The sequence below is a fragment of the Phaethon aethereus genome, assembly GCF_964289735.1.
Source record: "Phaethon aethereus genome assembly, chromosome: 3".
NCBI lineage: Eukaryota > Metazoa > Chordata > Aves > Phaethontiformes > Phaethontidae > Phaethon > Phaethon aethereus.
The window spans coordinates 99,247,933-99,260,859 of record NC_138576.1 but is presented as its reverse complement, the minus strand read 5'-3'; the positions used below and the strand labels follow the sequence as shown (position 1 = coordinate 99,260,859).

General features: G+C 41.3%; 1 protein-coding gene across 1 annotated transcript in view; it reads left to right on the top strand.

Moving 5' to 3' along the window:
• EPAS1 (endothelial PAS domain protein 1) overlaps nt 1-5,569 on the top strand; it is a gene marked incomplete at both ends in the record, with an annotated part of 39,578 nt that extends 34,009 nt beyond the window's left edge. The window contains 6 exons of the mRNA XM_081998592.1: nt 242-352; nt 2,017-2,501; nt 3,615-3,738; nt 3,828-3,945; nt 4,491-4,667; nt 5,418-5,569. Of these exons, the coding sequence (XP_081854718.1) occupies nt 242-352; nt 2,017-2,501; nt 3,615-3,738; nt 3,828-3,945; nt 4,491-4,667; nt 5,418-5,569 (1,167 nt within the window). The remainder of the gene's footprint in view (nt 1-241; nt 353-2,016; nt 2,502-3,614; nt 3,739-3,827; nt 3,946-4,490; nt 4,668-5,417) is intronic.
• Between the last annotated feature and the right edge of the window lie 7,358 nt (nt 5,570-12,927).

The window sequence follows — 12,927 nt, the reverse complement described above, 5'->3', positions numbered from 1 at the left end:
GACAACTAGGTTCCTGCATTGGGTGCCTTTGTTAATCAGTATAGTCCTCAAATTTTGTAGTATTCTTGTGTTGCAGAAAACATATGATAGAAGCGGACAGTTTTGGGTTCGGAGGACACCATATGTACAGCCTGGTGTCACAGGAAAGATGTGTTACGGAATAGCACAGTATAAACTGCATGATGCTAAGCCAGTGTAGTGGTTGTCTTGCTGCTCATAGCAAATTCTTATTTCTGTGCAGCCAAGCAGCCCAGGAGATTACTACAGTTCTGTGGATGAAGATCTTAAGATTGAGGTGATTGAAAAACTCTTTGCCATGGACACCGAATCAAAAAGTCAGTGCAACTCCCAGGTAAGGAACCAATATCTCTGCCAAAAGCCATACAAATCAGTCGCCTGCGCTAGCAGGTAGTACAGATGTATGGGCAGACGCAGTAACTTACATGCAAATTGCATTTGCACATGTACACCAAAACTTTGATGCACAACGCTAACAAAATATACACTTTCAAAAGCTGCAGTGTAAATTTCTATCCCTAACCCTCTGAAGCAAGTGCCTTAGGGTGTCACTGTGGTAGCACTGCTACGAAGCAGCAGCAGGGAGCTTTCAGAATTTGGAAGCTTCCGTAGACTGGATAAGGAATATAAGCAGCAGCAATCTTTTTTTAATCTGGCCTAATGACTAGCGAGTAAACATCCTTTCTAGAACAAATATAAACTAATTCTTGCAAAACACCAAAATGAGAAAGGAATATCACATATCTCCTTTAACTACAAAATGAAAACTGTTGTTTTGGATATATTCTGCTTGTCTTACCTCTTGGGAGGACTTCAGAGAGCTGTGACAATTACTTGCCCATAAAGTAACATAACAGTCTACATCTCCTGCATTCTAATCAGGGTGTAAGTAAGTGTAGAAATTCCCTCTATAAATAACTCTTTTAATCCTCCAGTATTGTAATATTACATCAAGTAAGCTAGTGAATAAAAGGTGTAGGCCTGATTCAGCCCACCTAACTTTTTAGATACTTAATTGAAATGCCTTTGTTAGGAGTTTATACCTCTTTAGATTTAAGAGAAAGGAACAGGCACTGCTGGCTGGCAGCTTGGACCTTGCACTCATCTCCTCCTATTAATTGTAGGGCAAGTTTGGGGTGACTGGGGCCCAAATGAGGTGCATGTCCTGAAGAAATTTCACCTGATTCTGGACATAGAAACAGCAATGAAAGCAACAGAAAGAGTAGACAGATAGATAGGAGGAAAATGTGCATGAGGATCAAACTCAGTGCTACATTTGATATGTGCAAACTTTAGTTTTGTCAGATTCAGCATCTGCTTGCTCAGGTGTGTCCCACTACAGCAGCAGCTTTGGTGGGATAAATGAGGGTTAGAAAAGTGTCCCTGTCATGAACTGACTGGAAGCCAACAGTGATCTCCCTCTCTGTTCAGCTCTGGTTAAACACCAAGAGAAATTAATTTAAATATGACTAGTCCTCCAAGGGAAAAAAAAAAAGTATGGATTTAACTGCAATAGTGTCCTTCCAAATACATTTTTTTTAAAACTTTTGCATTTTTAAATGCATTTTTTTTTCATGTAGCTGGATTGTGAGAAAGCTGTGTTTTCTGTTTTAGCATGAAAAAGCCCAAGGTTGAACTACATGCCGCATGTTGTAGAGTCTTGGCAGACAAGTTATTGAAAGCGTGATGAAACACAAGGTCTACTTCAGATCACAGTGATGTTGCAGGCTCTGTGCAAGCTGCTTTAGCAAATACTGCTTATCAGGGAGGTTTTTTTCTTCAGTTTGTTGTCTTGCTTTGCTTTGCTGCTGCTGCTATGATGAACGTGTATGCTAGTCATAGAAATAAGACGTCTTTAAATAGGAGCTGGCCAGTTTCATGTAGGTAAATTTGGCACACAGTGATTTTTCAGCTGCACATCTACTAGTATTCCATATCATACAAACTGCCACAGCTATTAATAACTTCTAGTTTCTTTATGAACTTATTTTTGCACAGACTGACTTCAATGAACTGGACCTTGAAACCTTGGCTCCTTACATTCCTATGGATGGGGAAGATTTCCAGCTCAGCCCCATCTGCCAAGAGGAACGCCCTCTCTCTGAAAGTGCACAAAATACCCAGCAGAGTCTAAGTAGCATGAGTACCATCTTCCAACCCCTTGCTTCTGCTTCACAAAATCAGTTCCTCCCAGAGAAATATTGCCCACAGCTATCAAATAAAAACATTAACCCTGGTCATGGGTCCCTATCATCGGTGTTCTTCAACAATGTGAGTAGGTCATCACTGCCACCGTACCATGACCAAGCCAGCACTCCCCTGTCTTCGATGGGAGGAAGACCAAACACCCAATGGCCACCTGATCCCCCATTAGAATATGTTCCTGCTAAATGGAGACTCATGGATAAATACTCAGGATCCTTATCAAGTTCCCCCTCAGGGCCACCAGTACATTCTCCGAGCATGCCCATATATAAAAAAAGGTAAGAGTTTCTGTGGTATAACTATGTATTTTACTCAGAAAAGATTTTGGGGGTGGGGGCAGGGCGTAATCTTGAAAAATTCTCTCTCTCAATTCAGTGGGAATAAGTTTGTTTTGACAGGCATCAGACTGTACCTCGGGGGAAATTAGTGTGGTGCTCTCCCAGTGGCAGGCAGTCTGATGGAAGCAGAAACGGGCTAATTTTTCATTGCCTGTAAGGATGCATGAATGGATTTCCTGCTGGTCAGATAAATATTATGCCAGTAATTTTGCAAAGCCTGCTTGACTTTACGCAGTTTAAGAGAAGTACTGAAAAGGCTTACTGGTCCAGCAGGAAACTTGGACCCATGCATCCTTTCTTACCATGCCTATATTTTTTGCACAACGGAAAATAGGGGAGAGGGAGGGATGACAGAACATTTATTGTTGGCATATGTAAATACTACAACTAAGATTTAAAAATGACAGGCTCTTTTTCTACTACCTTTCCTCACCTTGTTCACTTACACACGTGAACAGTATGCGATGAGACGTAGATCCGAGGCTACAGTCCTAGAAGTCTCCTATCATACCTAGAAGTTTCTCTGTAGCTCTTGGGTCTTCAGTGTTGGTCACGTGGAAACATTCAGGGAGTACATAAAATAGCAGTGGTCATTTTAAAACATGAAGCTGTGCAGTTTGCTCACAGTTTGCCTTCTGAGATTTCATGTTGGCAGAAACACCACTGTCTGAATATGTGTCTGGAAAAAGAGGGTTTGTCCCCAAACAGCAACCTTTGTGTTCATATTTAGTATTCAAAGCAAGGGGACAGGTGTGGCTCTCAAAATCCTATCCTTAAAAATCGCATTACTTTCTTTTCCACAGCATTTTTATGTGTGCCTGGAGATCCCTAGAGGCTTTTTGTGCTAGACTTTCATTAGTCTTTGATCCCAAAAGTCAAAAGTTTCCAAAGCTTGTGGGATGACTGCAAAAGGAAATAAAAACATTCGCTTGAGGTCTGTCCACTATCATCATGTGTCAAAGACACCTTAAGTGAAAGAAGAATCTGTATAAATTAACACGATGGTTGAGATTTGCCTCTCTGCTCACTCACCCAGAGATCTTTTCTCCACAGGCCCCTGGATGCTTTTGGACAACGAGGCATAGATATAAACCCGGCAAGAATTGCTCTGTCTAACAGCTTGAAGCTGAAGCGACAACTGGATTATGAAGAACAAGCATTGCAACAGCTGAGTGGGGTAATCGTAAGAAATGCATCCCCTTCACAACTTTGGACTCACCCTGGTCATCAGTGTAATTATTTGTTTTGCTTTTCTTCACATTCTAGGGCGATCCATCTGTCATTAACCCATCTCACCTAATGTGGAAGAGAATGAAATTTCTCAAAGGTGAAAACCGTTCCTTGGTTACAGAAAAAAAGTCTCTCAGCACAAGTGTTCTTACTGGTAAGACAAAAGAAAGTGGTTTTGCAATGTTAAGTACTGAAACACCATTTTAAGACAGGTTGAATAGAAACAAAAAACCTCTTTCAAAAGGAAATGCAAATAAGCTTTGTAAATATTACACTAAGCTAAAATTAATGATCAGGTTGTGTAACTAAATGCCGAACAATTTAAGGTACATTGGACAACTGTCAGGTAGATGGTTTCATGTGTGTTCACATCCTTGCTTTGGAGGTAAGAGAGATCAGCTTAATGGAGATGAGTTTACCTTGTGCTGATGTAAGGTGCAGACAGCATCAGCTCTAGCTCTGAGATTTCTCTTTACAACATTGGGCTTCCTTACACAAGCATATCTTGGGTGCAATACTACTTCTAGAGCTAGTGCTGTTTCTGGACTTCCTTTGGGACAAGATGTAGGTATGTATCCCTATGCTGTGTGACCGTCACGCCAAAGATCACTTTGCTTTGAATTAGTATTATCTACTATAATTACTACACTGGCTTCATTTAACTTTTTTTTTTTTGCCCCCCCCAACTGTATAAATCAGATGAATTTGTCTGTAACTCAAGAGGTCTGAGCCAACCAATGAATCAACTGCAGCAGCAGCAGCAACCACCCACCTGTGGCAGTCCTGGTGAGAATTTGAAAGCAGCAGCTTTTCCCCCTCCATTTTACAGTTCCCATTATCAGGACTATACTGTTCAGCCAGCTCATAAAGCATCAGGTAAGAGCTGTCAAATACAGACATTGGAAAGTGTTGGTATATAGTTCCAGTACTGATTGCATGAAAGAAAACACTTAAAAAAATATGGAGGAGGATGATAAACCAATAACCAAACGTGTATTGCTTCATAGAATGAAAAGTTAGTTGTTGTTTAGTGTGAAACTTTAACGCTGACATTTGTAATATGAGAAAAAATTATTTTTGCCTTTAATGTCAATTAAACTAAATACATTTTTACCTTGGACGGCCAGTCATCCTCATCTTCCATCCATACTCTTGTCTTGTGATGGCATTGATTAAATTGTACTGAACAACTTCACTGCAGCATCGATATGGGAGGTTTGTAGGTTAGAGTCTTAACACAGGCCTTCTGAAAGTTAAAATAAGAATTAAAGGGGACAGATATGTCCCTTTTAATATATAAGGGGAGTGGGTGTCAGTTTAGAAACGGTTGTTTACTACAGCTTTCCTTATCTGCACCACTATCCTTTTTCTCAGAACTATCTAAATTGGGGATGGAGGTGAAAAACTGCACCAGTCCGTGTGACACGCCTGCAGCCGTTTAACGCAGGGCGATGCACAGGTTTGCTCTGACACCTGTAACTGCTGGTGCTTTGAGGCATATTGACATAAACACAAAATGAAATTATAACTGGTATAAACAGAAGAGGGAGGAGAGGAACGAAGTCCTCTCTCTCTGGTCTCGGCACCATGACTGACATCACTAATCACATCCCGAATCTCTTCCAGGTATGACCAGTCGTCTGCTGGGGCCCTCATTCGAACCCTACTTGTTGCCCGAGTTGACAAGGTATGACTGTGAGGTGAACGTCCCCGTTTTGGGCAGCTCTACGCTTCTGCAGGGCAGTGAACTGCTCAGAGCACTGGACCAGGCAACCTGAGCAATCCTGCAATATTCTGTGGCCTATACTGTTCAAAACAGCTTCAGTTTTTAAATATATTTTTTCAAGTAGACAATTTCTAATACCAATACACTTCTACAGGATTTTACTTAGATATTGAACCTGTCCACGTTACCAAATAGTGGCCTTTTGAAGTTACTCTCTTTATTATTCATATAAAAGAAATACATCTACTGTATTTTCTCTATTGCAATTAAAGTGTTGTTTAGAGAGTTTGATTACCCTCCCTTTATCTCATCGCTTGTAATTTATACTCTGAAATTTTCTTCAAAATTCATGCTAATAAAAAGCTGTGGTATAAATGCCTCATCACATGATACTTTGGCTGCAGTACTACAGAGATTTATTTTTAATTGCCAAAGATGAATGAAACAAATTTGATCTCCAACCACAGTTTTTTGTTGATCTGCCAAATTGAAATCCTTTGAGTCTTTCTGTTTTCCAGCATTTATCGGATTGTAACTTCCATAACTTTTGGAAAAGCATACTAAGGAAAAATCCCAGCCTTCCGCCTCCCCCCCTTACCTTCATTTTTTTTAATACACTTTGTTGAAAGAAATGTGAATGGTGAACTGCAATGTTTGTGCGTATCTGTGAAAGTTGCACGTTGTAAGCTTTTTTTCCCTCAGAAGTCAGTCACATTCTCAGCTGCCTTAACCTGGCTTAGCTCTACAGCCAAGGGAGTCCTACAGATTTACCCCAGTGGAGGATTTAGACCTGTGGTTTTGTTTGTGTTGGGGTTTCTTGCTTTGTTCTTTGTTGGTCCTTTTTTTTAAACACAAAACAGATTTTTTTTTTTTTTTTTTTTTTTAATTTCTCTCTGGGTCAGTTGTCAATCGTCTCTTGCTACTTCTTTTGCTATATTTAGGACACAACAACTTTAAGAGCTGTTGCTGATCTTTCAGGAACCTGACCAGCGGCCAGTACTAACAAACACCTCTGACTAATACTAGCCTTTTTCATTTTACATGCCAGCTAGCAATATACCTGCAATGTTGAATCGTTAAAACTAAAAGTTAAAGTAGTATTATTTCCCAGCGTATTAGGCTAACTCAGTTATAAAGTAGACAAAAAGAATTAAGGATGGCATAGTGAGATGAGTAACTGGCAGGCAGGCCTCTATCATTTTTTATTTGTCTTACATTAATCAGTAGCTGAAATGTCATTAAAAGGCAGCCAGACATCATTTTCAAGAGCTCCTTTCCAACTACTATTAGTTGTCATGCACTCATTTTAAAGAATGCCTGCAAAGGGAGTTGAAAGTTTAAATTAGAACATATTTAAACAGCTAAAATATTAAAGTCATAAAAGGCAGGTGAGCAATTCTGACTTTAAAATACGTACAGACCCGAATTTCTGTTGGGATATATCATCTTGTTTCCTCCACTGGTATAAATCGTCATAGCTTCACTGAAGAAAGTGGAACAGTGGCAATGTACAAAAGGTAAAATCTGGCCCAGAAACTTAGAACAAACACATATTCCTTTGAGAGTCTTCGGATTGCGCTGAAGCCTGGTGTTTCTATCATGCACTGACACTTGCAGAGAGGGAGCCTTGGGTTCATTGAGCACTTCAGAGTTCGCTGTGTTGACTGAGTCTTAACCACACCTACACTTACAAAAGCTAAAGATGTTTTGTTATTGGTACATAATGTAAAAAATTATGATAGTCCCTAGTGTAGGCACTCTTGAAAGAGCTTATTACCAAAAATAATCAAAAATAAACTTATTACCATGTGGAAAAAAACTATGGTAAGCATCAAAATTGGATTAAAATTGGCAAGCCAGATTTGACAAATTTGCAGTGGCAAGAACTTAAAGGCTTCAAGGATTAAAGACACTTGAATACCGCTCTTCTGTTTCTTATGTGTGTAGTTTCAGCATTAAAAATGTTATACCCTAACAGTTTACTAAAACACTCTGAAGAAATATGCCATGTCTTAAATATTAATCATACTTTTAATCATAATTATTTCATAATCTATATTCCTGAATTCTTATTGACAATATTATAACTGTATGGGAACTTTAACTTGATAAGGAAATGTATTTTGACACTGATACCTTATTAAAGTATACTGATCCTAAATTCTTTGTGACTCATTTGCTATGAATTTGTTATTTGTTGTATCATTGTAAAACAAAAGTATTTATTAAATTATTTATAGAAAATAAAGGTTTGCATTGATCTTTGAAGAATGAAAGAACAAACAGAAGTAAGTCACTCATATCTGAGAGCCAACCTTTCTGTAGAGTTTGCCCAGCTTTCCTCAGACGGAGAGTTAACGCCCTTCAGAAACACGCTGTGCAGTTCAGCATGCCGCTTCAATTTCAAAAGTGTATTTCTGACAATTAAAGTAAGTTGACAAAAGGACATTTTAGAGGCTGAATTGCCAGAGTTTCCCACATCAGTTTTTGTGGCAGTAATATAGCCAAGCCATCAATATTCTGGCAGTCCTGACAAGCCCATGAATAATAAGCTTTCCCCCCACCCAAGCCTCTGCTTCACCCACCCACCGCGTCCCTTATCCTTAAGGCTGTTCTTAAATATGCCTATCCTTTGCTGTATAGAAGTTGCCAGTTTTGCCTGCGTAATATAATGCTGATCTTTGCTGTAGGAGGACACAGTAAGAAATTAATTTCCAAACATGCACTTCAATTCAGACTGGACTGCGTGGGGAAGCTGTTGGTGCTTGACCCTTCCAATAACTGCCTCTGAAACAGGCGGTGCCCAGACAGACACCCCTGAGCTTCTCAAACAGCAGCAAATCTTCTGAATAATCTGCGTAAGCAGGCTATCATCACCGCCTCGGCAGGCATAGAAAGTAACTTCTGGCTTCTAATTCTGTTGTAATCAACAGTAATCACGGAACACCCAGCAGTGACGAGTGAATGGTGGTGGGCCCGGGTACCCTCCCTTTTAAAGCATCCCATTGATCTTCAGGGCGCTGGGACAAAGAATAACTCACTGTGTCAGATCTTTATCCAGCTGAGGGTTAAAAAACAGCCACCAGTCACTGAAGTAGAGATTAACCTTTTCAGATCAGTGTCTATCTTTTAAAAGCTGTAATCACTAACTGCTACTATAAAATAATGCTGCTGAGCACTGTTTTTTGGGGTATCCCATTCATTCTGAAGAGCTTCAAGCATTCACCACTCCCGTATTCACGTAGCTTCTGTAGTAAGACACTAGAAGCAGTGGCCTTCAGTTTCCACATACACACACCCCCAGCTTTCTACTACAGCTAAACACTTTCATGTTAGTGAGTTTTTAGTGAGTTTTAGTGGTTTTTCCCTTATGCACATGAATGTCCTGGATAGCTAAGCTCCAGCATTGCAATTTAAGTAAAGTACCCAAAAGAACCAAATCCTGGCCAGAAATGTAATACCTAGATTGCACAATAGCTGAGCTCTGTTCTGCTGACAAGGGGGTTGGTTGTTACAGCTTTTTAAAACATTCTCCCCCCCCAGTAGACAAATACAAGTGCTTAAAATTAATCATCTTTCATGGCCTAAAAGCACCATTTCTTGGCATCAGATCTTGCATCTACAACAGCATAGACAGAAACCGATCACAACTAGGTTGTTCAACACTCACTCTGTTCTCCTGAAAATCAGGGAGTTTTGCCAAATGCTGATGACTCAGGCTGGTCTCAACCTCCAGCTGATTTTTTCAAGTCTATCATCTTTTTGAGATGATCAAGCCAACATTTTCCCTAGACCATAGATTTCATGCAGGTAAGATTCACCCTGTTTATTGAGCAAATGGTTTCAACAAGATACTATGGGAAATTCTCAACATCTAGTGGGGGGGTGTGTGTATATATATATATATAAAAAAAAAAAAAGATTACTAATAAAACTGAAAAAAGGCCCAGATAACTTAGAGCAAAGACAAACTATCTTCTCGGTCAAGACGCCAGCTCCTAAGCGATACTGAGATCTGCAGATGGTAGGTGGTTCATCACACTTGCTCGCAACAGTAGGCGGAGCACAGGGAAGCACTCTGTGCTTTAACACACAACTGCACCAGTTCTAGATGGTGAAGGTTTCATCTGCTCTCCCTGAGGAGCTTTATAAAGCTATTCACAGACATGCCAGATTTTTTTTTTTTTTTTTTAAGAGCTACAGCAGACTGCTGGAAATATTCACCAACATTTAAATAAACAGCATTATTTTCTTTCTTTTTTTTTTTCCCCCCCTCAACTCTCCTATTACAGGCTTCCCAAGAGAGGAAGAAACAATCTCTAAGAAAAAAGAAAATCCTTAACAATATTTTCTTAGGACAACAGAATCTGTCACATGTCCCGGTTCCGCTCCCTTGGCACAAGCCAACACACAGCCCAGCAGCCGCCTTTCAGTTACGTGGGGCCGTGCGTGAGCTTACCCTCGCCCGCAGGGAAGGCAAGCGTGGATTCCCGCTCCCCCAGGCTCTGCTCGTGCTGCCTTCTCCTTCCTCAGCTCACCTTCCCCTCCTGACAAGCCTGCTCCAGCGTGCCCCATCTCTACATACCCCTCATTGCAGGCAGCAGTTTTTTAGGACTGATTCAGGGGCTTGCGGTATAGGTTCTCTCCAGTCATGTCCTTACCTTGGCTGTCTGATAATGACTATCAACCAGATCCCCAGCCCTTTTTGCCCAAACCGCCAGCTTCTGTGGTTCTCGATCTGAGCTTGTGTTGAAAATGTCCAAACCACATTCCCGCTCTAGTAGCTGGGTGTGACAGACCACAGTCCTCGCCCTGACATGAAAGCAGATTTAATGCTCCAAGTCACAGGAAGCTAGTGCGTCCCTTGAGCTACACCACGACCACCACCAATTCATTTCAGACATTCTGCTCGGATATTAGATGGCTGTTGCCATCTGCTACTCAAGCAAGCGGTGGTGGGGTACGGACAAAAAAGATTCTGCTGGCTCACCAACAGTATCACTTTCACCATCCCCTTGACACTGTGCTTCGAGCAAAATCCCAACAAATTTCAGACATACGCATAGTTTCTCCTGCAGCTTTGGAAATGAGAGCAGAGCTGACCAGTTTCCCCAGATGGCTGAACTCTGTAAAGCCAAAACAATTTCCCAGCCGTAAGAGGAGCAGTATAGGTTTCCTCTTTTAGTCCTATCAGCATCATAGAGCTAGCACCAGTAGGAAGAGAATCCGTATTTGTGGTTCCCCAGACCTTCTCCCTATACAAATAACTGCATGTTCAGGACAAGAATTAAGCCCGAGATAGAAAGAGGCACATACACTTCTTAGAGCACTTCCAGATGCTGCTGCCTGCTCGACAAGACACCAACAAGCTCACTTAGGGCATGATTTCTGAGCCAAATACCCCTCCGTATTTTCAGCCCTGGGCAATCCTTGTGCACTCACTCCAGAGTTTCGCTGTTCACAACTTGGAGAACCCCGGGGTGCCCCAGAGGCAAGTGACCTGCAGGGATCTCTCTGTCCAGTTACAACCCGTAAGTCAGAAAAATCAAAGGTTAACGCTCCCATAGGCAATCTAAAACCCACTCGTACATCTGCTGGAGAGAGTGACAGTAAAGTAATCACATCACCACTTCAGCAGAGCGTTCCAGAATAAAGCTCTTTCTAAGAGACATCTACAGGGATGCCTTTTCCCAGTTGCAACTGTTTATGCAACTGAATTTTATTTTAGATTCCTTAGTGGGAAGAAAAAAAAAAAAAAGCAGCTTGAAAGTCTTGCCCTCTTTTTCTCAAGATGTTGGTAAAGGCCAAATTTGAGACGGAAGGGGAAAGCACAAATCCAAAAACACCACAGCTGCCAAAAACCCAGACCAAAGCCCACAGCTCCCTGGCATTATTCTGCAGCAGAAGTCACATGAACTTCTAAGTGGCAAACCACAAAAGTTGCCTTATATGATGAGTCTTACAATCAATACAAATATATAAAATTTTAATTCAGCCCCTCCTCCACACAGCAGCATCACGACAGTATTACACTGGATCAAACAAAGCATAAAATGGATGTCGTCACCACCCATTTTTAGATACGTCGCGTGACATCTATTGGCTTTTTTCCTGGAAGAGCAGGCAATACTAAATGTGTCTATCACCTTACTGCTAACGCAGATAGTGCTGTCCTTAACTGCAGCCCCCAAAACATGCTGGAGTTCACAGAAAGCAAACCAATGGAAGTTGACTGGGAAAACAGGTTGCTCTCCTTTATTTTAACTTCAGCTGCAAACATCAAGACAAGCGTTACTGTGCCTTGCTCAACTACGGAGAAGTTCATCTTTTTTAGCATGTTTACACCTTTTAACACAGGTTATTGTTTACAACTTCAATTTGTTTAACCTTTAGGCGGTTTCTGGAGTGCACAGTATCATCTCTTTTAGGGCCAGTCTGATCACCGTAGAAGTCTCAAAGATAAAGGAGACACCAACACTGAATAATTTTTCATCAACCTCCCTCTCCCCTCTCAAAACCTCTCTTCGGCAGAAGAAGTTCTGTTTAATGATAGGCAACACTTCGAACAACTATGTGCTTGGGTTTGCCCTTATCTAGCACTCCTTTCTCCCTTCCCCAGATCCACAGCAAGCATCGTCCATGCAAAGCCACCCAAGCGCTCTGAAAAGTGGACAAAAACCTGGCTTTTGTAACCGTCAATTATATCTTAATATATCAAATAAACACTTTAACTTGTGCTTTCATTCTTAGAGTGACTTCTCCAGCCTCCCCCCCTTAAACCTTCTCCCTCCCCCCATGCAAAACTGAGAAGAAAGCATCTGTAGATAAAAATGAAAATCACTGAAATACTTGTCTGGGTAGCCAGCAGAGGAACCAGGAACCAATGAAATATCTTGAACTCTTTTAAGTTCACTGGAAAGACAGTGAACCTTCAAGTCAACAGAGCTCTCATTCTTCTTTCTGCAACACACTCCCTGCTGGGCAGGGTTTGTTTGCACTGAGGTTCTGTATTAGAAACACACACACTTAGCTAAATATGACCTTGTTTATCCAGGATTTCTTCTGCCCTGTTCAGTGCACAAATTCCACTAACTTGTGCTGAAAATAATAAACAGGGTGAAAAGTGCCTGTGACCAGCGTTCAAGAACCACAGCAGGTGCCTCTGAACGGCAAACTGCCATGCTAGGCATACTCAAAAGACTTGTTGTGAAACCTGCTCAAAGTGGGTCGTCTTCAAAACCTGCCGGGAGAATGCTTTCCCTGGTGGGTACGTTGAGATTGGATCCCAAACAGGTCACCTCGGAGAGCAGGAAACGCTCACGTTTCCTGATGAGGAACGGCTCCTGCTGAGCCATTTCCCAGGACATTTCCAAGAAAATAGAAGTGATCCTCCTTCCTCCCCTTCCTTTT